Source organism: Phocoena sinus, chromosome 1 (assembly GCF_008692025.1).
Source record: "Phocoena sinus isolate mPhoSin1 chromosome 1, mPhoSin1.pri, whole genome shotgun sequence".
Taxonomy (NCBI): Eukaryota; Metazoa; Chordata; class Mammalia; order Artiodactyla; family Phocoenidae; genus Phocoena; species Phocoena sinus.
This window is the reverse complement of record NC_045763.1, coordinates 76,160,049-76,187,200: the sequence shown is the minus strand read 5'-3', so window position 1 is coordinate 76,187,200 and position 27,152 is coordinate 76,160,049. Positions and strand designations below refer to the sequence as shown.

Here is a 27,152-nt window from a genome sequence, read left to right as displayed (position 1 = left end):
ATCCTTATTTGTGTCCTCTTCTTTTCTAGATCAGTTGCTATTGTGAATTCCTTTTCTATTTTGTTAATGTGTCCTCTTGACTTTTGTTATATCCTTTTATATTTTTAGCTTAATTGCATTGTGGTCAGAGAACATATTTTTTCTGAGTTCATTCTTTTAAAATACGTTAAGACTTGTGTTTATGGCCCAGCATGTGGTCAGATTTTGTAATGTTCTCTGTTTGCTTGGGAAAGAAAAATTATTCTGCATTTGCTAAATCTAGTATTCTAAATATATTCCTTTTAGGTCAGATTTGTTAATTATGTTGTTCAAATTATAGTGCTACTAGTTTTTTTTTGTTTTTTGTCTGTTTTTCTATCAGTTACTGAGAGAGGTGTGTTAACATTTCCCAATAGATAAAATCAAAAGGATTTGTATGTTTCTCCTTGTGGTTCAGTTAGCTTTGCTTCATATGCTTTAAGGCTAAATTATTAGATGCATACTTCAGGAAATTCTTGGTGTATTTAACCTCTGGCATTATGATGTGACCCTTTTTGTCTCAAGCTTTTTGTGTACTTTATCTGGTATTGAACTATTTCAGTCCTTTGGTTGGTATTTGCATGGTGTATTTTGTCCCTTACTTTTACTTTAGGCCTTTTTGTATCTTCATGTTCTGGGTGTACCTTTTCAAAGTACCACATAATTGGGTTCCAGTTTTTCTCCATTTTGACAATCTGGAACTTTTAACTGAATCATCAAATTCATTTACTTTTTTAAAAAATTACCTATATATTTGACTTTAAATGTGTCACCTTACTTGTGCTATTTGTCCACTTGCTTTGTTTTGTTTTGTTCTTTTTCTTCTTGTCTTTTGGACTAATTGAGTAATTTCTTATCATTTGAATTTTTCTTCTATCAGTTTAGAACTTATGCATCCTTTTTCTATCCTTTCATTAGTTAGGCTAGACATTGCATGCATACTTCATTTATCAGTATCTAAAGTTAATCAGTACCTTAAGCCTGTACTTAAACAATGCAATGACCTTAGAACAGGAGTTGGCAAACTTCTTCTGTAAAGAGTCAGATAGTAAACCTTTTTTTCAAACCTTATGGTTTCTGTCACAACTACTCAACTCTGCCACTGTAGCAAAAAAGCAGCCATGAATAATACATAAACAAATGCACAGGGCTGTATTCCAACAAAATTTGTTTATAAAAATAGGCAGGAGGCAGGATTTGGCCCTAGTTTGCCAGCAGTTACCTTAGAACACTTAAATTCCATTTAACACTCTACTGACTTTTCGTATTGTTTTCAGGTATTTAGATTGTCTTTTTTGTTTCAATCTCCATACAATAATTACTGTTTTATCCAGTCAGTGTTTGTTTTGGTTTATCTTCATATTTCCCACTTTCTTTGCTCTTTATTTTTTCTGCCATCATCTTAGACTATCTGTCTAAGAGATCACTTTCTACCTCAAGTAGATCTTTTAGAATGTCCTTTAGAGAGAGTTTGCTGGTTGCCACCTCTTAGATTACTCTATTGGCATTTAAATCACTCTTAAATGATTTTTGTCTATAGAATTCTGGGTTCAGAATTACTCTTCCATTGTCTATGGCTTCCATTTTTATTGTTGTAGAGTCATTTGTCATTTTTAACTGCCTTTGAAATATTTTTTCTCTGAATGCATTCTTTTTATTGTTGGTCTTCTGCATTTTTTACTATACTGTGAAAATGCACCTTTCTTTTTATTTATTTTACTTGAGAATTATTAGATTTATTGAATAAGTGGAGTGTCTTTCATCAACTGGGAAATTATCAGCTCATTTCTATTAAAATATTACTTGTGCTTTATTCATTCTCTTTTCTTCTGAAACTACCATTAAATGTGGCTTAGGCGTTCTCCCTATATCACACTTACCCCTTAACCTCTCCTGATTTTTCATCTTTTTTATCTCTAATGCAAAATTTTACTTTGGCTTATTTAAAAATCTGGTGAGTCACTTTTTATAGTTTCTCTTCACTGCACATATTTTCAGGCCTTCTTTTATTCCTTTAAATTTTGCAGAACAGTTCTGTAATCTGTGTATGATTTTTTTAGTGTCTGAATATATAGGGAGCTCTCTCAGCTACATCTTTTTTCTCTTTCGGTTCCAGTACACTGAGCCTTGTTTTCTTATATTGTTTATACTTTTTTGTTTTTTGTTGAGTACTGCTTTTTTTTTTTTCTTTAAATATTATTTGTGGGAATTTTTTGAAGGTTAGAAGAAACAGGCCTTCCTTTATTCTACCAGGTACCTAAGAACATTGCAGATCTGGACTATCATAAACCAAGTTGAAGGTTTAAGACTGTGTTAACCAAACAAGCAAGGCAGATCATTTCATGGGCTAGCATGGGCTCAACCAACCTACATGATCCATGGAGTAACACATGTCAGAGCTAGAATTCTCATATCCCATTTTGTACATCCTACATCAGTGGCTACTTTTAAGTTAAGCCTTGTACTAGGCAGTGCCATAGTTCCTCCCTGAATGAAGCTACCTGACTAGTAATAGAAACAGGCATATATATATATATATATAGCTAACTATGGTATGAAACCATCAGTAAAAAAAGAAAGAACTGTATAAGTAATCCCTGTGATTGCTAAAACCTGTATTTTTTAAAGCCCCATAAAATTCTTCTTTTGGCTTATAGAGTATATGGTTAAAATCACAGGCTCTGGAATTAGACAGACCTGGATTTGAATGTAGGCTTTACATCTCAGAAATAGCTGAAATAGCAGAAATGGGAGTAGTAATAGTACCTGCCTCATAGTATTGTGAGGATTAAATGAGACATTGCTGTTTAGGGCAGTTTGTGAAACATAAGTACTCAATAAATCTTAACTATTATGTTTTGAACATTGTTTTACGTGCTTTTGGAATTTAAGGCATTTTAATATTAATTTGCCTATTTGTTTCTGGTTGTTAGATGTACTTTATGAAAAATCGTGCTCGAAAGCAAGCTATTAACTTAAAACTTCTACCCAATGGATTCAGCAAAAGGAAAGAAAATTCAACATTTTTTGATAAGAAGTAAGTGTCTGACTTCTTTCTTAGTATATCAGATGTTCTGATTTGATTAGGAACATCTTTTAAGGTTTGGTTTACTATAGAACATTGCTACTCAAAGTGTGGTCTGTGAGGTGTTTGTTATTGGTACAGGACAAGATGACTGCACAAATTGGAAATATACATTTAGGAACTTATGCTAATTTTATGTCATGTGACTTTAATAACAGTTTGGGTTTGCTCTGTGTGTGTGTGTGTGTGTGTGTGTGTGTGTGTGTGTGTGTGTGTGTGTGGTGAGAGATGGAGAGAGAAAGAAGAGAGTGTGTGTACGTGTCTGTCCTTCTCTCTGAGACCTAAGATACCGTGAAAGTATTTCAGAAGCTTCAAGTACAAAGCAATAAGTCAAAGCAGAATTCCTGCATATTTTTAACCAGAGCAGCTTGGCTTTTATAATCCTTTTACTTTGGGATTCCAAATAGAATTTCATTTGAGAGCCAGTGATGGAGAAGAAGGGGAACTTGGAAAACATTTAGTCTGTAGTGAATCTGTGAATACAGATAATACATTAGAGATGAGTTTCCTGCTCTCTGAAAGTGCTGGTTCAAAAAGGCCCCAGTAGTACAGAAAAGAACAGGATCCCAAAGTACTATAAGTAGCCGACTAAATTATTGGATAATACCTTTCTAAAGCCAATATTCTGGATTTAGAGTCCAAAAACCTGAGTGAGTCCTCACCGCTTCAGCCTCTTAGTAACTGTGAGGCCTTGAGCAAATTACTTCTTTTCTCCAGGCTGCATCTGCATAATGGTGTGGGTTGTACTAGGTAAACTGTAAGGTTCCCTCACAATTTTACTACATAAATTAAAGAGACAGAATGATCAGAATTATTCTAATAAACCTTCCATCTTTTCAGAAAATATTATATTATTAGAGAATGGTGTTATCCACTTATTTTATATGTTTCAAGACAAATATTTATAAAGGTGGTTTTCCCTTTTTTTGGTTGGTTTCTAGGAGTAAAGTAATACTTTGCATTTATCAAATATGAGATGATTCTTTTGTGTATTTTGAAACTGACATATTTAGAAATAGACATAATTTGTTTGAAATTTAAGATAACTGGTTTGTGCCATCTGAAATATAAAATGTATTTCTGTTTTATGAAAGAAACCATTCAGAATGGTTTTACTACTACTAATATAGCCTCAAATTTTTAATTTTGGGATCTCTAGACACATGAATGTATGTCGGAAGTTGTTTCCAAGAATACTACATTCGGTGTATTTTCTGGGTTCAGAACACAAATTTATACTGTTATTTTGGAACACCTCAGATCTCTGAAATGGCAAATTGGACTCTTCTTGCATTATGCCTTTTACTCATGAATTTACAATGATTTGGGCTTGATTTTCTTATATTTTTAGTGTCTTCCCATGCGGAGCTTAGCAACATAGTACACAGTAGACTTTAGAATCAATTTCTTAGCTGCTTTCACATCTGTAAAATGGAGCTAATGATAGCTACTGTGTAGTTGTGACCTTAGTGTATTAATTTACCTAGACACTAACTGGAGTGTAGGAAGGAATCAGCGTATAGTAGCAATTGTAAAAGTAATATATCCTCATCATTAAAAAAATTAAAGGAAAAATAGCACCTTTAATTCCACTACGCAGAGACAACGACTGATGATATTTTGTTTTCTTCTAATCATGTGTCCTTTTTTCAATTAATAAAGTAAAGCATAATATTAAATACTTATATAAAAGTATAAAAAGTTACTCTCTCCTCAAGTTAAACATTATTTATCTATGTGAATAAAGGCACACACTTTTTTCTACAGCTAGCTTTTTTCTATTTAACAATATATTGTGGACATCTTACTTGTTAATGCACATCTGCCTCGCTTTGTTTAAGTAGTATATTTCAACTATGACTGTATCCTAATTTATTTATTCCTATATTCATGAACATTTTTAGCTAATTTCTGGATTTTTATTATTACAAATAATGCTGTTATAAACATCCTTGAATAAATTGTTTTGTGTGCTTATGTGACTTTTTCTGTATGATCAATTCCTAGAAAGTGGGTCAGAGACTACATGCATTTATACTTTTGAAGGAAACTCCAAATTGTCCTCCCCAAAAAAGTACCACTTCGTACCTTCCACAAAAATGTATGAGTGCCTATTTTAGTTATACTGCACTTTAATTGAATATTATTAGACTTTTTTGCATATCTGATTAGAGGTTGAACAGTTGAATTTTTTCATTTACTGTGCCTGCTTATATCTCATCTTGATCTGTTGCATGCATTGTAAATGTTTTCGCCAGTCTTTTCACCCTTAATTTTGTCTTCCAGTCATTTTTGATGCATTTTAAAGAGTTGTAAAAAAAATTCTAAAAAACATAGAGACAGTAAAATGGAGTGGTTAAGAGCACAAACTGGAGCTAGGCTGCCTGGGTTCAGATTCTAACCAGCTACTTCCTAGCCATGTGATATTAAGCTAAGCCACCTAACTTTTTGTGCTTCAGTTTCCTCATCTATAAAGTAGGGCTAGTAATAATAAACTAGGGATAAGCCAGTTTTCATTTCCATTTGTAGTAAATGAGAATACCTGTTTAAACATCTCACTAGCACTGAGTTGTCTCTTTTTTAAAAAATTTTGTTGCTATTTTGGAAAGTGGAAATGATATTTTGTTTTAATTTGATTTTATTTAATTGCTACTTAGATATGGAATATTTGGCCACATGTTTCAGAATAATATCTTAAAATTCAAGAGTGAAGTTTGACTTAATCCAATCTGTGGTAGTAAGATGATCTTTCATTCTTATAACTATTTTGGTGAAATAAATAATTCAAAATAATTTGGTGAAATAAATAATTGAAATCTATGGAACCGAATTTTTCTATTTGTTCTTTGTTAAATTGCCCATTATTATTTATAAATGGAAAATGCCACGAACTGAATTTAAAATGTCTGTGTTTGGATGTTTGATGAATAGTAAAGCATTAAGGTGAATTCCCTGTTAGTTAATAGCCATACTTAGAATATTTTGCTTAGTTGGTTGATAGTCAGCTTGGAAATCTCTTTAGCGTGTTCCTATATTTTGTTCATTCTTGTTCAGCATTTTCATCAGTGATTTAGATCATGATTTCTTATCTTGGCACTGTGATGTTTTGAGCCACAGAGTTCTTTGTCGTGCGTGGCTGGCGTGTGTATTATAGGATGTTTAGCAGCATCCCTGGCTTCTACTGACTAGATTTTGGACACACACACACACACACACACACACACACACACACATACACATCCCCTGGGATGGGGGCAGTGGGGAGAGGCAAAATTTGAGAGCCACTGATTTAGATGAATACGGAAGACATACTTATTGAACTTGATGTTTGGCAAGATCAGGATTGCAGAAAATTTTGATTGCTAAAAGGTGATATATAAGTAGCAAGATAAATATATATGGTCCTGTACTTAACTGTTAGGGGGGAAAAGTGAAGGAAGGCATTTAGAAGTACCTTTTTTGTGATATCTGTGTTTTCTCAGACATTCATATGAAAACGGTAAAAATTTTAGATGATCGTAGTGTTATTTGCTGGAAGGAGGGAAGAAGAGGATGCTACATCTTATCAAAGAATTATTTTTACCTCCCACATCACCAGTATTGTGTTTTTAAGAGACTTGTTTTCAATGCTTTTTTAAACTTTCAAAAGTGGTTAAGGTTTTGACTGAGATAAACCTGAATTTGAATATTGCCTCTATATATGTTCACGTTAGGTGACCTCAGGCAAGAGCGAATTTACTGGGTTGTTGAGGGGAGTAAATGAAATAATACCTAAATTAATACCTGGCACTTAGTAGATAATGTGCAATGATAGTAAACGATCTGCATTCTCTTACTGGAAATCTTTGAGGATATGTTACGTTTACTATATTATATTCATCCCTAGTAGGTCTGGGGCAGCATTATGTAATCAAACAATACTATTTCTGCAGTGAAACCTACAAATGTTTACATTTTAATGGGAAAATAATGACTGTAAATGAGCTCAGTCAGGTTTCTGCTGCTAGAGGAGTTATGAAAATTTTTCAATTTCAGAGATTCAGGGTTTGGAATTGTTCGTATGCAATCTTGGTCCTGTACTAAGATAATTACTCCCTAGGTATTAAATTGTTCCTTTGTTTAAGCAGCTTGAGCTATAGTATACACAAAAACTCAAATTGAAGTTCTTAAAAATTAAATGTTCCACAATGTTCATTGCAGCACTATTTACAATAGCCAGGGCATGGAAGCAACCTAGGTGTCCATCGACAGATGAATGGATAAAGATGTGGCACATATATGCAATGGAGTATTACTCAGCCGTAAAAAGAAAAAGGAAATTGAGTTATTTGTAGTGAGGTGGACGGACCTAGAGTCTGTCATACAGAGTGAAGTAAGTCGGAAAGAGAAAAACAAATACCATATGCTAACACATATATATGGAACCTAAAAAAAGAAAAAATGGTTCTGATGAACCTAGGGGCAGGACAGGAATAAAGATGCAGACGTAGAGAATGGACTTGAGGACACGGGGAAGGGGAGGTGGGACGAAGTGAGAGAGTAGCACTGACATATATACACTACTAAATGTAAAGTAGATAGCTAGTGGGAAGCAGCTGCATTGCACGGGGAGATCAGCTCAGTGCTTTGTGACCACCTAGAGGGGTGGGATAGGGAGGGTGGGAGGGAGATGCAAGAGGGAGGAGATATGGGGATGATATATGTATACATATAGCTGATTCACTTTGTTATACAGCAGAAACTAACACAACATTATAAAGCAATTATACTCCAATAAAGATGTTAAAAAAAATTAAATGTTCCAGTGGTAACTTTTGAGCATTCTGAGTGAAGAATTCTTTGTGGTGTTTTTGTAACTTTTTTGTAAAGTTTGAAATTACTTGAAAATAAAACGTTTTTTAAAAACAATTAAATAGCCCCATATGAAGTGTGACTAAAGCACATTCTGCTTGAATTACCTCTGTAGGACTAACAGCAGGTTATGTGGTAGCAAGTGCATTAGGTACCTTAGAATCATAGGTTCATTTTAAGCCAGGCATCCTTTATGGTAGGAGTTTTTGACCAGTATGACTTCGAATCTCTTAAAATCATAGGCAAAATTATGTGATATGTGAATTTTTCTAAGACTAGGAACCATAATTTTCATTTTATAGTCAAAGTGGCATATAACACTAACCAGCCTGTGATGTCAAAAGTGTATTTAATATCAGTAGCAACAAATTTTAGAGGACTGGTGAATTTGCTGGAATGTCATAATGGATAACTTTAATGAACAAAGAAAAGTTAAGGGATGCTTATATTAAGAATAAGTTGAGCCAATACAGAAAAGACATTCTTTGTTAAAAATAGAGGAGCTTAGTAAGGAAATGTGTGCAATGTACGGCTCCCCTACTTATTTTATAGCAGATCCCAAACTACTTCTTTTAAATTGTGACTCTTTCAAAGGTAACTTCTCTGCCTCATCTCTTACGTGGGGCATGTAACTTGATGTTTACTTTCACCCAATGCTAATCAAAAACTATTGAAAGAAATATGAAAGATCTCTATGAAGAAAACTTAAATTCTACTGAATGGCTTAAAAGAGTTGAACAAATGGGGGGAAAGGACCATGTTATTAAGAGACTCAATATTATAGAAATAACATTTATTTCTTAAATGAGTGATCTTTAAATCTGATGTGATCCCAATGAAAATATTAATGGGATGTTTTTTGGTTTTGATTTCGGATTTTTTAATTTTTTTTTTGGAGAAGGAAAGGATTCATGATAAAAATGACTTAAGTTCATTTGGAAGAGTAAACGTGGGAGAAGCACCAACCAGGAGAACCTGGAAAAGAAAGTAATAAGGCTGGACTCATTAAAATGTATGAAATTTTAATAAAGTTTTATGGTGTTGATGTAGAAATGAACAGTTAGTTCAGATAACAGAGAATAGACATGAGGCTATTTGGCACTCTAGTATATGATCAGATAGTATTTCAAATTAATACAGAGAATGACTTATTCAATAAATGGGGTTGAGACTGTTTGCCATTTGACAGTTTTTTTACCGGAACTTCCAAGTGGAATTAAAATCTTTTTCTTTCCGTTTTATTGAGATATAATTGACGTACAGCACTGTATAAGTGTAAGGTGTACAGCATAGTGATTTGATTTACATATATCATGAAGTGATTATCACAATACATTTCATGAACATCTGTCATCTCATAGATACAAAATTAAAGAAATAGAAAAAAAAAATTTTTCTTGTGATGAGAGTGCTTGGGATTTACTCTTTGAACAACTTTCATACATAACACACAACAATCTTGATTATATTTACCATGTTGTATATTACATCCTTAGTATTTATTTATCTTATAACTGGAAGTTTGTACCTTTTGACTACCTTTGTCCAATTCCCCCTCCTCCCCTCTCTCTGGTAACCAGAAATCTGATCTCTTTTTCTATGAATAAGTTTATTTTTGAAGAATAAGTGACCTACAACATTATGTTAGTAAAATCTTAAACTTAAAATGAAATGTAAAATATGGGAATATTTTCATAATTTTGATGAGAGGAACATCCCATCCAAAGCCATAAAAGAAAAAAAACTAAATTTACATAATTTTTTTTAATTGGCCAAAAAAGACCATAATAAAATCAAAAGACTACCAGACCCGCTTCCAAAAAAAATCTTTAAACATATATGACAGTGCTTACACATTAATAAATAAGACTAGTAACTAATTAGGAAAAGGGGCAAAGGATAAGAATAGATGGTCATAGAAAGATGTATACATATACATACACACACACACACAGTATGTGTCTGACAAGCATATATTAACAATATCTGATATAATGAAGGTATGAGCTAGCCAGACCATTTTCTTCTTCCACTGTTCTTGAGAGTAAAACTTAGGTGTCATTTTAGAAGACAATATTTCTAAAAATGTTATACCTGCCTACTCAAGGAATTTAGCCTCAAATGTATTAGTACAGTTCACAGAGATATATGTACATGTATATCTATTGCAACATTGTTTTTAATAGTGTAAAAACTGGCAACAGCTTCGAGTATCCCTCAGTATTGGGCTGAGCTAAGTTAATAATGATGCCTTCATACAGTGGAATTCTATGCAACCATTAAACAAAAACAGTTAGATACAGATGTATTGTCATGGAATGACATCCATGATATTGAGTATGTTCAGTTAAAAAATAATGTTGGAGTTTAAATAGTTGTCTGAAAGATATGAAGCTCACGTTTCCTATTGACGTAAAATTTACAGGCAATAAAATGTACAAATCTTAAGTGTATATTTGTTGAGTTTTGACAAATGCATATCCAGTATAACCCAGTCCCTGTAAATATATAAAATATTACCATCACCCAAGAAAGGTTTTTCCTAGTTATCTCCTCTCCTCCTCAGATAACCTATTCTAATTTTCACCCTGAAGATGAATTTTGCCTGTTTTAAAATTTCATATATATGAATCATATAGGTCACCCTTACTTTTGAATGATAGTTTAGCTGAATATGAAGTATCTCAAGTTGACATTTATTTTAGTACTTCAGTTTATTTATTCCACTGTTTTCTTACTTCTTTTGCCATTATTGAGAACACTGATGTTTTATACAATCTTTCTATGTCAGTTGCTTTTAAGTTCTTCACTTTTGTCTTTGGGGTGATTTATCTTCCTTTGGATTTGCTCTGCTTTCTGCATAATTCTGGAAAATTCTAATACATTATCTTAATTTTTTATTTCTTTGTCGGTCTTACCTACATTCTGGGTAATTCATTCAGGTGTATCAACCAAGTCACTTTCCCTCCTTAGCTGTGTCTAATTAATCTGATATTTAGCCCATGTACTGAGTGGGCTTTTTGTTTGTGTTTCAGTTACACTTTTCATTTCTTGAAGTTCTGTTCCTTTCCCAAATCTACCTGGTCTTTTAGGTAGAATGTATTCCTTTCTCATGTTTTAACCTCCCTTTTTATTCAGTAATTTAGTGCATTTGTTATTTGTGTAAATAATTGTCTGAATTTCTTGGAAATTTGTTACTGCTGTCTGCTGTTTCTGCTGACTCTTCATTTTGATGGCTTGTTTGCTTGTTTTTTTCTAAAATGTAATTATGAACTCACGTTCATGTAGGAGATGGTATGCATTTGCTTATGCCAGACACCCATCGCACCAATCCAGAACCCTCTTTAATTTCTTAGTCTGAAGTTTATCAGACTATACTACTGATAATAATTTGAGCCCCAAACCTATTTGAGGAGTCCATACTTATTCATTCTCAATTGAAACCTTTCCCCCACCTCCTATACCTCCTCTCCTTAGACCTCAAGCTGAGGTGGACAGGTTTCCTCATTGTCTCCCTTTGCTGGTTGGCAGAATTTTTCTGGTTCACTCTTTCACTGCATAGTTTTATGCAGTGATCTCAGTTTGAGGTCTCCAGCTTATGTGAGATCAGTATCTTGTCTCATGTCCCGCAGTGGCTGTTGAAACATAAGCCTTTTGGTTACTAAGCCTCTTGATTACTTGGAAGCAAAGGCCTCCAGAGCAGGTATAGCTTCCACATTCCACTATGGTTTTTAGTTCCTGCTTCCTTTTGGCCCCTGAATATTTTTCATACTTTTTGATGAGCTCAGTATGTTTGCTGTATTTCTCCAGGATTTCTTATTGTGTGCCTTGAGAGAGTTTTCAGATGATCTTCTCCGCCAAGTTGCCCTAATTGCCTAAAATAAGTAGTGGCCCCAAAGGGAAGGTCAGTTGTCGAAGATAGATGGATCAGGAAGGCATGATAATTACTTGTTCACCTAACAATTCTACTTTTAGGAATTTATCTGATATATATAACCATACATATGGTGCAACATTGTTTGTAATAGCAAAAGAGTAGTATGAATCTAAATATCCATCAATAGCGGACTGCTTAAATAAATTATGGTACGCCTTTAAAATGGGGAAAAAATTCAGCAGCTCTAAATGTATGAATATTGGAATGGTTGCCAGAAATACTAAGTGAATAAAGATAGATACAGAACTATGTTCATTGTGTGCTACCATTGTGTGAAAAGTAAAGGTTATATCCGTATATACTTATATTAAACTATTAATAGTAGTTCTCTTAAGGGAGGGAAATTGGGTAGAGGGGGACAGGGATGGGAATTACGTGCCCTTTTGTACCTTTTTTGAATTTTAGACCATGTGCATGTAATACTTATTTTAAGAATAAATAAATGAATTTTTAAAATAATAATTTTAAAAGACATTGATGGATGTGGGCAAGACCATTATACATTTTGAGTTGTAAATATATTCAATAGTCTTTGAAAAGTATTCTGATACTGTCATATAAAATTCCATGTTTTTATCCATGGCTGCATCTTTTCAGTTGTGTTTTAGTGTTTTGCTACAGAAAGCCATGGATAGCAAACCTGGAGATTATCTTGGTTGTGTTTGAATATCACATCTCGTTTGGCTGCCTAAGTCTCTCCTTTTATTTTCCTGGCTATTTGGACCTGAGGATTCAGCAGTGAGGGGGAATATATTTTGACTTGTCATTTGGAAAAAAGAATTAGATTGAGAGACTCCTCCCCAATAATATCTTTAGCTTAACTCCAGGCATGTACTCTCTTGTGTGGTCTAACCTCCCATTCCCTAGGAATGGACCCAACTTTTGACCTTTGTCTTCTGGCAGTTTGTCTCCACATGACCTCGACCCTCATTTCGAAGCAGCCCAGTCCTTCTTCATTCCTTTACAACTGTCAGCTTAGAACTGAGTTGCTATCTTCCTTTCGGCCCAGAGTTCTTAGGCTCTCTGTCTAGGGGTCTCTCTTAAACTTAGAGTATTAAGATAGTGGAAGTGTGCCCATTATTAAACAACAGTGTGAATTGCTATTTGAGCTCCAGTCCTATTTTAGAAGCTAACCACTAGATGTCTCTCTTGTAAAGAAATAACCTTTTATAGATTCTTAAAATTACTTTTTGTAAGAATGTCTGTATGTGTGTAACTGAGTCACTGCTGTACAGCAGAGATCGGCACAGCATTGTAAATCAACTCTACTTAAATAAAAAAAAATTTTTAATTACTTTTTGGATAAAATTACAGCATTCAAATTTTATTGCGATGATATACCTATCCACCTCTGTATTAATGTCAGTAGCACTTTTTTCTTTAAACAATTATGTGGCAATACATTTCTTAAAGCACAGGTTTTTTGGTTTTGGTTTTGTGGGTTTGGTTTTTTTGGGGGGGTATGGTGTCTTATAAGTAGTATAGGTTTGTACTTTGTTGCAAACTAACTTTAGAAAAGAGCAAAGGAAAATGAAATGGATTTAGCAGTTGTGGTCATGGTGAGAGAGGTCGATTTGGGGGGATTACATAATAGGTGCTCAGTACAAACTTGTTAACTAATTTAAAATGATTAGCTCTATGGTTTCTCTCCAGTAACTGCTTTGATACAGTCTGATGAAAAAATTTCAAAGCAACAGCAAGGACTTAACACTTCTATTCTTTCACACTGGTTTTCTAATGGTTCCTCAGTCAATCAGGTATTTCCTTACTGGGGCCATGTAGACAATGGTAAGAAGGAGGTTCTTATGCCACAGCATCACAGAGGGTATATCTTTCCACAGCAACAGTTAGCCAGCATTCATACAAATGGAAACCAAACATTCTTGATCATATCAGGGTCCCCATACTGGTTCAGTTAGGGAAGTCCTTCCTCAGTCACCAAGTCTGCTTCTTCATGATATGCCTCAGTAATGAGTCCCTTTCCACTTCCTTCACCGCAGCAACTATCAGCTCTCTTCTCCCATGCAGGCCCAACTTGTCTCACCTGGGACTATTGGGGAACTTCTGAGAGCTCTCCCTACCTTCAGTGTCTTCTCACCTCAGTCACTCTTACACATTGATGCCAGATACATGTTCCTAAAGCATGTTTTTAGTATGATGGTCACCTGCTCAGAATCTTTTAATGCTTCTTGTACCCACTGGAGTCATTAGCTCAGAGATACCTTCGCTGGTCATAGGCAGAACTGCCAGTAGGTGAAATCTGTCATCTCATGTGGCTTTGGATGGACTGCCTGAAGCTCTCAAGTGTTGTACTCTATTCCATGGCCTAAAATTACCTTCCTTTCTTTATCCCCCCGCCATTTGAAATTGCTACTTTTCAGGCAGTTGGAAATATCTCTTTCAAGTATTTCTCATTACCCAAAATAATGAAGGGTCTTCCTCAGTGTCTTTACTTTTTAAAAGAGGAATAATAATATATTTAATAATTTTCAAATGTTTATTTTGTATTAAACATGACAAAATTTAATTTAATTTTTATGTGTAAGGGAGTTTTCTTGGCAAGTTATTTACCTCTCTGTGCCCATTGCCTTATTTGTAAGATGCGGACAATAATGTGCCAGTTTTGTGGTTTTCAATATAGAGTATACATCAAAATTAACTGGGACAATTTCAAAATGCAGATACCTGGGCCCGACCAACAGAATTCCTGAGTCATTGAGCCTAGGGTAGAGCTTAGGTATCTTTACATTATAAAAGAACCAGATGAGGCTGTGCATATGTAGGGGCAGAGGATATATGGGAAACCTGTACCTTCCTCTTGATTTTGCTGTGCACCTAAAGGACTCTAAAATAATTTGTGTTTAATTAAAAAAAAAAAGGCACTAGGTGATTCTGATGTTTATCTCTACCTAAAAACCACTGACTTATATGCCAGTAAGTCACTGTCCTTCTTCTCAAGTAGTTCAGTGGGAAGACAAGACAGCGAACTCATAACGTAGTGTGGTGAATGCTCTGATGGAAGATACATGGAGCGTTGTGGGAGCACAAAGGAGGGCTCAGTGCCCCAGCCTTGGGGAAATGTTATTCCTCAGGAGCTGGAGACTGGAAAGTCCTCCCAAGAGAAGATAGAATTTGAGCAAATTATTGAAGGACAAGGAGGAGTTTTTAAGTCTAGGGTTTTATCCAGACAGAGGGAAGGATAGTCTATGGTGAGAATATCAAATGCAAAAAGAGTAGCAAATTGAAGACAATGTAAGTAGTCTGGTATATCTAGAAACTAGGGTGGGAGTTGGGAAGTGGTAGGGGATAAGACTGGAGAGAGCCCCACTGGGGCTGGGCCTTGCAGGACCTTATATGCCATGCCAGGGAGTTGAGATAGAGTCATACTTTAAGCGGAATACGTTCCTGTTCCTCTAAAGGATCCATACCAAATAGTGGATCTTCATAGTTGTCCCCATCTGAAACTGGGGAGAATGAAAACCATAATTTTATGTCTCACATCATTATGAAAATACTTTGAAAAGTTCCAGTTATATATTATGTTGTATGTATATGTATTTCCTAATATATTCAACTAAATGTGCCCAGGCTGGTTATATTCTTAATCCGTGAATGTCTTCCCCTTTCATATTTCCTAGACATCTGTGAAAGTACACGTGGTAGTTCATCTTCTCCATTATTTCTCCTTTGCCAGAGTTCCTATAGTACATATTTTCTCCAAAGTTAATGTGAAACAGATGCTGGCATTTAGTGCTGGTATTCAGTTTTTGTTATGCACATATCTGCTATCCTTTCTGTGTTCTGGTGTTTCTTAGTAGGAGCTCTATTGGCGTTTTGAACAGGACAATTTTTGTTGTGTGGGACTGTCCTGTGCATTACAGGAAGGTTAGCATTTCTGGTCCCCACCCGCTCCCTATATGCCTAAAGTGCTTCCCAGCCTTGGAACAATCAAAACTGCCTAGCCACTTCCAAATGAGATTAATGCCACTCCCAGTGGAGAACTGCTTTATTAAGTGCTCAAGTATTTACAGTTATTTGAAGCAAAATGTACTTTTTCATTTCGATCTTTACCTACTATATCCATTTTCTTAATATACTGTCTACTGAAGCCAATACACATACTTAACCTGTTTCCTATTATCATGTAGTAGTGAAACTGATTTTTTTTTTTTTTTTGAAACTGATTTTTAAAAGAGCAAAATATAATATATAACTGGAACTTTTCAAAGTATTTTCATAATGATGTGAGACATAAAATTATGGTTTTGATTCTCCCCAGTTCCAGTAATTTTAATCCATGCTAAGTAACTACACAGATCCTTTGTATTCACTCTTCCAAAAACACTTACCATGGTACCAATCCTAATAAAATAGATGGATTATTTTTATGAAGTATAGTTACGTTTATGTTTGAAACTTTAAATTTTGATCTTGAAATACATTTCAAAAAGATAAAATGCCTATGAGTGAAGAATTATGTAGATATTTTGTACATTTGTTTTTTTCTTGAAGGGTTTCACATTTTTGTAGATTTTCCTTCTGCTTTAAGTTAAAACAAGATTTCGTAACCCATAGTGGAACAAAATGCCTTTTTCCTGAAATTCCATCAGGTATTATTTGCTGTGTCCAAATTTTATAACAGTTGACAATATACAGATTAGTCTATCTTTTCTGTTGCTTAGAAATGCAAGATGACATCTAGAAAGAAAAATTTAATCCCTTGTATCAAAGTTAGGATGCTTTATTTTTCATGAAATAAAATATTCAGTTCAAACCGGTTTGAGCTATAAATAGGGTGTATTATTGGCTCTCATAACTGAATGTTCTGAGGTTGGATGGACTTCAGGGTGAATAGGTACAATGACTCAATTGTATCTTGAAGGACCCAGTTTATTGCTGATTCTCCATTGTATCTTCTATGGTGTCAGCTGAATCCTTGTAACAGTTTATGTAAATATTTAGGAATGCTTCTTTCCCAGCATAACTGAACAGGAAACCTGAAATTCACCATGAGTGGACCGCCTAGGTCATCTGCCCAATCCTGAACCATTGTGTCCAGGAGGACATACGATGTGATTTTCTTAAGCCAGACAGTTAAGTGTATAGTCCTGGAGGTAGGGATGGGATCCATTCATCAAAATATGGTTATGGATTGGGAACGAGGATGGTGATAAGGGTTGCCAAGGAGACAAAATGTCCACTATAACTCTTAAAAGTGATTTTAAAATATGGAGGCAAATATTTAAAATAAAATACAATTGAGATCCATTTGAATTACCAGTACAGAAAAATACATGGCTCGTTACTGAACTTTCATTTCTGGAAAGTTCATAATAGTATACTAGATTGGAGCATAGACTCTGGAGTTAATGTGCTGCCTGGGTTCAAATCCCAGCTCTGCCACCTTCCAGCTGAATAATCGTGTTGGAGGAGTGACTTACTTCTCTCTACCTTAGTGTTCTCACCTGTAAATAATAGCACTTATCCCACAGAATTACAAGAGTGAAATACATTAACACATATAAAACATTTAGAACAATGCATGACATTCAAAAGGCACTTAATAAACTAGTCAGCCCTCTGTATCTGCAGGTTCTGCATCTACAGATTCAGTCAACCACAGATTGAAAATATTTGGGGGGAAAAACTCTCCAGAAGGTTCCAAAAAGCAAAATTTGAATTTGCTGCACACCAGCAACTGTTTACATAGCATTTATGTTGTATTAGGTATTATAAGCAATCTAGAGATGATTTAAAGTATATGTGAGGGGACTTCCCTGGTGGTCGAGTGGATAAGACTCCGCACTCCCAGTGCAGGGCGCCCGGGTTCGATCCCTGGTTGGGGAACTAGATCCCGCATGCATGCTGCAACTAGGAGTTCGCATGCCGCAACTAAGAAGTCTGCATGCCACAGCTAAAAGATCCCACATAGCACAGCCTATATTAATTAATTAATTAACCAAATATTTTTTTAAATAAAAAAACTTTTTTAGATAAAGTATATGTAAGGGTGTTTGTAGGTTATATGCAAATACTACACCATTTTATATAAAGGACTTGAGCATCTTCAATTTTAGTATCTGTGCAGTGGAGTGTGGGGAAGGACTGAACCAATTCCCCCAGGATACCAGGGGATGACTATTGTTATTGCTACTTGCTAGTGCTCTCTGGTAAAAGGATCTACTGGTAGTCTTCATAACCTGTAGGCTTTTCTAACTTAATAAGTGGTATAGTATTCTGAAGATCAGACTTGTGGAAAATCTAGCTTTAGCTTACCTCGTGGAGTCACCTGTGTTTAAAAATCATAAGTAAAAATTCCAGGCATATTTAAACTGCACTATGTCAGTGAACTTCTCAAAAGTAGTAGGAACTACTTTCCTTAATAACTACAAACAAGGGCTAAAAAGTTAATGTCCCGAATATACTCTAGAAACAGTTATTAGAGTTAAATAGTAGGATGAGAGATCTCCTTGTAAGCCCCTCATTTCCCTCTTCTTTAAAAACCTTTGTTGGTAGTGCACTAACCACAGAATGAAATCCATATTGTTTGGCAGAACATTCAGAGCCCTTTATAATCTGGCATTAGCCCACATGTCCAGTTTCATAAACACTGAATTCCATGTAAGTAGAGTTTGGTTATAAATTCATGGCGCAATATTCTAAGTTAAAGGCCCCATCAGTATTTCTGTTCTGAGCTTCATAACTCACAGGACATTAAACTGAATGTAAAATTATAACAATGGAAAAAATTAACTAGCATTTTTGATTACTATGTTCTGAGCTCTTGACGTGTATGTACTCATTTCATCCTATGATATAAATACTGTTCTCCCCATTTTACTGTGAGAACCCTGAGGCACAGAGATGTGTCTCTTGCTCAAGATCACATGAAGTAATAAATTTTGTTAAAAATAGGTTTCAGACAGAGTCCACTTAATCTCTGCCCTCTCCTACCTCTGGGCATTACAGTATATTGGATATCCTTTCTGTGTACAGTGTCAATAAAGAACAGGGTTCTTTTATGTGAAACTCTATAAGCTTCTCACAGTGATTTGGAAGAAAAACGCAGTGGGTTGGTGGTTGACTCACTGCCCTAAAAAGAGGTCTGCTTTGGGCTCATCCCCTCGGTCTCTTTGCATCCCTAATGCCTAGCAAGCCCTTAGAAGTATTTTTTGAGTAAATGTTGGTTAATCAGTGATGGAATAGAATGAGAATTGGTGATTTTTATTTTTAGGAACAAAAATATTCATGCTTATTTAAACTTTGTATTAGAAATCTTAGTTATTAGAAGTCAGCCTCCATGTGTAACTCTTAGTCGTAGCATATTTCTTGAGGAAGATAGCTTTGAAGCTGTCAAATAATTAGATAAGTAATCATTTGACAGTTCTGGTTGGATAATAATTTCTGAGATAAAAAAGAAACACCTTAAAATAACACTTCTAATAATAAAATGTTTTTAAGTTTAAAAAGAATATTAAAATTATTGCTGTCCTTTCTGTGACTACCATCCTGCACTTCCCCATGAAAACATATTTGATTTTTCTGATTATAAAAAATACTAGTCATTATGTCAACAATTTATTTAATACAGACACATAAAGTAAGAATTAAGTCCTTTCACAATGTTAAGAAATAACCGTAGTTAAAAGCTTGGGGCATATCCTTCATACTTATAAAGTCATGAAGTCAAAAGAATAATTGAGTATATAGGTATAGTACTTCCCCCCCAAATTTGTGTCTTCATCCACATATTACTTTCTTGAAACTGTGGGAGAAAATGATCCTTAATAGTTTCTAGTAAGCAAGAGTTGTTAAATAAGTGTCCTATATTAACTCACTAAAATCAAGTATAAAAAATATTTATTTTCGTCATTTAATACTTATACATATAAGTATTTCTCGAATTTTTTTTCATTATTGCCTCCCAAGGAGGCTTTTTAAACATTTTCCCTCAAATTGAGCCCCGCCCCCAATATTTTGATACCACAGTTATACTCTATATATCTGTTTATGTACAGGCGCCCTCTAAAGGGCCACAAACCATTATACTATCTAAGATTTTTTTTACCCTCCTAAGAACCAGTTTTCAGCCTTTTTTGGGTGATGCTGCCCCCGTTGAAAATGCATGGGGTATGTGTGTGTGAGAGAGAGAATGTGTGTGTGTGTGTGTGTGTGTGTGTGTGTGTGTGTGTGTGTGTGTGGATATTTGGGGGAGGAGGAGAAAAGGGTTTGCTGTGCATGAATAGTTACTTCAGTTTCGTGGCACTCAGAGAGAAGGGGTCAGTTTTTCTGTTACTTTATCAGGTTGTCCAGAAGGGAACATTAGGTTTAATGATTACCACCATTACTTCACCAGTCTATTATCAAACTCTAAACATAGTGCCTTGGAGTGCCTAAGTGACTGAGAATATTCTGGGTACCGTATTTCTATTCTTGAGAACGTTGATAAATACGACAAGGACACAATGACATTATTATAGTTGAAAGCATTTTATTGAATTTAGGGAATAGTAGTCCTAATGCATTAAGAACAATAATAAATGTTTAAACCTCTGTCCCAGTTGTTCTCAAAAATAGTGATTTTGCCTCCCGGAGGACATTTGCAATATTTGGGAGCATTTTTGGTTGTCACAACTAAGGGAGTGGGTGTTGCTAGTGGCATCTCATGGTTAGAGGCCTGGGATGCTGCTAAGCATCTTGCAATGCACAAGACAATGTACCTCCACCCCTCAAACCATAATAGAATTATCTGGTCCAAAATGTCAGCACTGCTGAAGTTGAGAAACCCAGCTTTATCCTAATTATTCTATTTCTTGGAATCTATCTTTAGAAAATAATCCAAAACACAGCAACAGTTATGTATATGCCTAAAGATACTCACCGAAGCATTCTTTAATTTTTTCCTTTACAAAATCTGTCCTTTCAGAAAACTTATAAGCAAAAAAGAGGGGGACTCAGAGTTCCCCTCATAAGTAATGTTGTTGGGATTTTGATGTATGTGTATTTTTTTAAGTGGGACATATATCACTATATATACTTATGAAAAATGAGAAACAAACTCAATTCTTTCAGGCGCAGGAAGAGATTTAGTTGCCTGTGTCAGGACCACATCAATTTCAGGAAAACTAAAGAACTACTTTAGAGATAATTAACTCACTCATTTCAGGAATTGTTTATACAACACCCTTCAACCTCTTTGTCCACTCTTAAATCTTATACTCTGCATTACTGTTCTCAAATGCCTCTTATACTACCATAGAGTAAAAAAGTACAGGCAGTTTTTCAATGAAGTTAACTTTTAGTTCTGGGCACCAGTTAAAGGTAAATGATGGTCCCATCCCTGAGGATATTCTTTTATTTTTTTCTTTACTGTGATTTAATATGGAAGAAAAAGAACAAATGGTAAAAAAATTGGAAGCAATCATAAATGTCTATCAGTAAAGAGTAGATAAATAGATTTTAGCATTCTTCATGCAATGGAATACAATGTAGCAGTTAAAATTAATGAACTAATTTACGTGTATATTCATAAATCTCCAAAGCATAATGTAAATGAAAAGCAAAGCATAAGATATTTAGAGTATAACACTGAAATAAATTTTGATATCACACAAAATACTGTATTATTTATAGATATGTATATATATATGTATATATGTGTGTATGTGTGTGTGTGTATATATATATATATATATATATATATAAAATCATGGATGACAAAAATAAACACCCAACCTCAGGATGGTAGTTACCTCTGATGATGAGAAGAGAATTGGATCAAGGAACAGTAAAAAGACTCATCAACCATATTAATAATCTTATATTTCTTAGAAGAAAAGCATCTCAAGCATATAAATATGGCAATATACAAGTTGGTTAAATCTGATTATGGTTACATTAAATGTTTTTATTCTCTTTTTGTTTTTGAAATAGTGCAACATCACATTTTTTTAAAACTAAACGTACTTTTCAGATTTGTTCATATTTGAACTGAGGCCAAATATAGAAAGATTTTTATAATAGTCATAATTTAGCAATGTATATATAATAAAAGTAATGAATGATTTCCTTATAACCACAACTAACTACAGCAAATAAAATTATTTTCAAGGGCTTTTCTCTCTTTGTTTTTGGAATGTTAAGTACTTTCTGAAGGTATTTAGGGTCTACTGAATGTTAAGAAAGGTGAATATTTCTTGAAATTACTCAAGCAATGGTTGGGGTAACTGAGTATGATTTACAGTTCCACAAGATGACAAGTTGGTCAACTTTTTCCTTCCCCATGTAACTTATCAAATTTATTTAGAAAGAAACCATATTGTGCATTAAGATTAAAAAATCAGTTTATTTCATAGTAAGAGAGAAATGTGGTATCTCTCAGCCTCTTGATAGTGATACTACACGATGCCTGTTCACAGATAACAAATATTGCAAGGTGTTTCATTTTAGAAGACTTCTTTGTTTAAAACCAGTAACTTTGTGGTTTGCATTCAGATTTTTTTTTTTAAGTTTTTTCCTCTGAGATTTTAGACATCTGACCTTTAAATTAGTAAGGGGTGCTTTACAACTTTATTCTATCCAAAAAAATATTAAACTTAACATGCTTGTTTCTTGTGTGATAAGTGGCACTATCAACATAAGCGTAATCAAGCATATTTTTCTCTAACTAGTGCTCAAAACTGTCTTGTTATTAACCAAATCTGTGATTACTTACCCTAATAGAAGGATTTTTACTTGATTTTATGCTAGTTGTCCTCAGACAAAAATTTGCTTAAATCGTATAAATGTTTGGTGGGAGATACTCTGCTAGATTGTATTAAAAGAAAATTATTTTAGATTTTGGGCTCGTGCTGCTAAGGGATAGTTTTATAGGAGATGCTAGCCATTGCTTGGACATACAGCTGGCAATTAACTTGCCAGTGGGTTGTTAGAAATTTCTTCTAAGTAAGGAGAATGTGCAAAACGATCATGTAATGAAGACATTTAAATTTCTGTAATGGATTGACTATTTTGAGCATTAAATTTTTTTAAAAAGGAATGGTGTCTGGTGTCACCACATTTAGATATGTTAAATAGAGCATATGGCTATTTTTCTAAAATCACACGTTTAGTGAATTATTACTGTTGATCCTGTTATCAAACCAAAGTTTAGACTGAAAGCGAAGGGACTAACTCAGAGTGCATTCTGCTTAGCAACCAACTTGTCTCCTGTTTTGCTACTGAATGCAAGTACTCATGGCTCAGAAGTGTATCTGCAGCCAGCTGGTCTCAACCAGACAATACTTCATTCACCTACTTTCCAGACTAGTCAGGCAGAGACATCAGCTCATTATTTTTAGTCACAAGGAAATTTATTTGTAAACTTCAAGCAGTAGCAAAGTGATCTCAGAAGCCCCTGAACTATGAGAAATTGCCTTCTAATTTAAGAATGCGAAGTCCTTGGAATTTCGAACTGCTCTGCCTAATGTTTTTTCCTCTTAAAACCTCTTGCAAGTATATTGTTTAAAAAACATAGCCTCTAGGGCTTCCCTGGTGGCGCAGTGGTTGAGGGTCCGCCTGCCGATGCAGGGGACGCGGGTTCGTGCCCGGTCCGGGAAGATCCCACATGCTGTGGAGCAGCTGGGCCTGTGAGCCATGGCAGCTGAGCGTGCGCGTCCGGAGCCTGTGCTCTGCCACAGGAGAGGCCACAACAGTGAGAGGCCCACGTACCGCAAAAAAAAAAAAAAAAAAAATAGCCTCTAAAATCCTAGAAAAGAGAAAACACTTTTTAGTAGAAAAAATATGTTAAATTCTAAGAATACTTTTAGAATTATTATCTGAAAACAAAAATTCAAGAAATCAGTTTTTTGTTCAGACTTTTATTGTCTGCCTTGATCTCCACATGTTTATTTTCTGTCTTAGAAAACAACAGTTTTGTTGGCATGTGAAGCTCCAGTTTCCTCAGAGTCAAGCTGTGTATGTAGAAAAAAGGTATAGTATCACGACTGTCTGTTAAGAACTCACTTGTTTTCATTTTGTCTCCATATTTGAAATAAACTGTTAACTTAAACGTGATGTCAATAGTAGACTGGATAACTAAGTGTGGTATATTCATACAGTGCAATGCTACACACCACTGAAAATGAATGAACTACATCTACACATATCAACGTGGATGAATCTCAAACATAATGTTGAATGAGAAAAACAAGTTAAGGAAGAATTCAGAGTATGATTTTCGTATGTAAATATGAAAAAAATGAAAGTATACTTCTTAGGAATACTTTTAGTGGTGGTAGAGCTCTAAGGGAAATGATTAGCACAGAAATCATGGTGGTGTTTACTTCAGCATGGGGACAGATGTTAAGGAGAGCGATGCAGGGAGAATCAAGAGGGCTGAATCAAGAGGAAGAATCTTAAGCAAGGTGGTTATATAGGAAATGAAAAATAAGCCAAAATTCTGCTATGATAAAATTGCTGCTATTAACATCATAGTGTGTTCTCAGAAAATACATGATTTTAGACATGTATATGTGTGTATTCATAATTGGAAGTAATTTGCATAACAGTTTTTTATCCTACTTTTTTCATATTATGAACATTTCAAATGTTATTTTAAAATTTGAATGGTGATATACTATTTGATTCCTTGGGTTAGGAAAATTTTAAGTTGCTTTTTAAATAATATCTTTAGCATATATTCACATTATGCATAAATGTCCTCTCTTTGTAATTGTCATATGGATTTTAGGGAAGAACTTTCTTATTTAAGGTTGCATACCAGACTAAAGACAGGGAAAGGACTCATATTTTACAGGTGGGGTGTGTAGCACAGTAGTGTATATGAATATGTATAAATGATTAAGGAAAATCGCTAGTTCAAAACAGTGTCTTAATTTTGTTTCTACAACTTTATAGTATAAAACAATATGCAGACATACATACAGGAAATTTGGTAAACCTAAAATGCTTTGTTTCCAGGGAGAGTAGTATCAATTTTTTAACCTGGTCTTATGATTTAGAATAAATAAATTTGAACATGCACTGAAACTAGCATCATCTGAAACCTTTTTTTCAGATTTTTGATTTCTGCAACTTTCAAATCTACTTCACTGTGATATCTTTCTTTTCATCTTTGAAAACAGGAGTGTGTTAAATGAGGCTTTGTATTTTTATAATTGATTTATAGGGAACTTCTCAAAATATTATTTTTAAGACTTGTTAAATGTGTCCAAGAAATGTTTTTGAGCTTTTTTCCTAAGTAATTTTTGCTTAAAAAGATATTATATTTTGCTAAGACTAAAATAAAAGGTCTGTGTTCAGTTATTTTTTTAAAGCCACAATATTTAGTAATTCTAAATTAACACCTTTAATAGAAAATTATAAGTAATAAGGTTTGTTTTTGTTTTTGTTGGGAAGAGTACCAGATGATAAAACTATTAATGAAATCCTAAGACCTTACATTGATCCTGAAAAGTCTGATCCTGTAATTCGTCAAAGGTATGTTTCAAAAATCTTGTAACTTTCTGAAATTATTAAAAATGTTGAGGTATTTACTATATGCATATTTATTAAATAAAGCCATGTCTTTATTAGAGTATAATGTTTCTGTACTGTTTACTTTCTGTCCCATTTCCTTGGTGTGTACTCAAGGCTTTGTCAGTCAGAGATGATGCTCTGGGTAAGGATTTTGGTTATAGTAATAACAGCAGTACTTAACACTGTTTGCTGCATTCCAGATACTACTCTTTGAAGCTTATAATAATAAATGTATTAATTCATTTAATCCTCACAATAACCCTTTAAGGTAGATTATTGCCGTTATATCTATTTTACAGATGGGGAAACTGAGCCTTAAAGTGGTTAAGTGACTTCATATGGCTCATAAGTAGGGAAGCTAGGATTCAAATCCAGGTGGTCTGGAGTCAGAGTCTGTACCCTTACCCCTTAAACTAAACTGCCTTTCACAGTTGAACTAAAAACTCTGAAAATTGAGTTTCCAAGTAGTTAAAGACAGGAAATCCTATTTCAGCCAAGTCTTCATAAAACTGAGTAATACACACTCTGCCTCCTGTCCAGAAACACACCATGGACAAAAATGGTTAACATAGCATAGTGGAAAGATTCAGTTTTGAATATCTGGGTTAGAATAGCTAATTCTGTCCCTTATTAGCTATGTGATCAGGAACCAACTTACTTCCACACCTTAATTTTTTCCATCAGTAAAATGAGAACGATGATGTTTACTAGATAGAGTTGTTACGAAGCTTGTAAAAAATTACATATATACAGTTCTAGTACAGAGTCTAGCACATAGTAAGCAGCACTCAAAAAAGGAAACTATTAATATGTGAGTTATTCGTGTTTCTGAGCAGGAATTTCTTTTCACCGGCTGATACCTGCTTAGGTTATGAATACTTGTTTTGGTTAAAATTTGAAACAGAGTGGATTCTGAAGTGTCTGATTCAGTTCTAGTTAAATTTCATCTTCTACTTTTCATAGAAAGTGGTGCCCAGACTCAAACAAATCCATGTCACATATCAAGCGGTGTCTCTGGGACCGCTACCAGAGTTGAGTTTCTTTTCCTCTTATTACCAATAATCTAATTGTTATTGCTGGTCATATATTTAACAATAAGACAAAATACCTGCCACCAAATTGGACACATATTTTAAAAATAAATAAATTAGCAAGATTAATCTGTACAGAGAGAAGGTAATTTTTAAAACAGATCCTTGGTTGAAAAATATCTTTAACACCGTTTCTGTGCTTGGATAGATAAATTTTAAGTATTATTAATAACTACTCATAGGGCTTCCCTGGTGGCGCAGTGGTTGAGAGTCCGCCTGCTGATGCAGGGGACACGGGTTCATGCCCCGGTCCGGGAAGATCCCACATGCCGCGGAGCGGCTGGGCCCGTGAGCCATGGACGCTGAGCCTGCGCGTCCGGAGCCGCAAAAAAAAAAAAAAATAACTACTCATAGATGCTTAGTTTCCATAGGCACAGTTTTAAAATACATTAAAAATCAGTTTTGCTTCCTTTAATATGACATTTTTATTTCAGGTTGAAAGCCTACATTCACTCTCAGACTGGGGTCCGAATTTTAATGAAGGCAGAAAATATGCAGCAAAATTTAGTAAGGTAAAATTGCTTCCCTCTCCATTTCTTTAAATGTTTTCTAATTCTGTAGTATAATTAAGTAGCTTGCTTAGCTTAAGTGGCTAGTTATTATGCTAATTATCTGGCAATCAACAAAGCCTAGGCTTTTAAAAATGACCTTC

General features: G+C 34.5%; 1 protein-coding gene across 3 annotated transcripts in view; it reads left to right on the top strand.

Annotated features, from left to right (window-relative positions):
* The window catches only part of ZNHIT6 (zinc finger HIT-type containing 6), a 54,916-nt gene that overhangs the window by 7,183 nt on the left and 20,581 nt on the right, over positions 1 to 27,152 (top strand). For 2 of the 3 annotated variants that reach the window (XR_004348741.1, XM_032624793.1), the window contains exons 5-8: positions 2,952 to 3,055; positions 23,793 to 23,861; positions 25,290 to 25,370; positions 26,935 to 27,012. Coding sequence is in view for 2 of the 3 variants with exons in the window: in XM_032624793.1 (XP_032480684.1) it covers positions 2,952 to 3,055; positions 23,793 to 23,861; positions 25,290 to 25,370; positions 26,935 to 27,012 (332 nt within the window). In the remaining variant the exon portion in view is untranslated. The remainder of the gene's footprint in view (positions 1 to 2,951; positions 3,056 to 23,792; positions 23,862 to 25,289; positions 25,371 to 26,934; positions 27,013 to 27,152) is intronic. The other variant, XM_032624801.1, reaches the window with a different exon arrangement.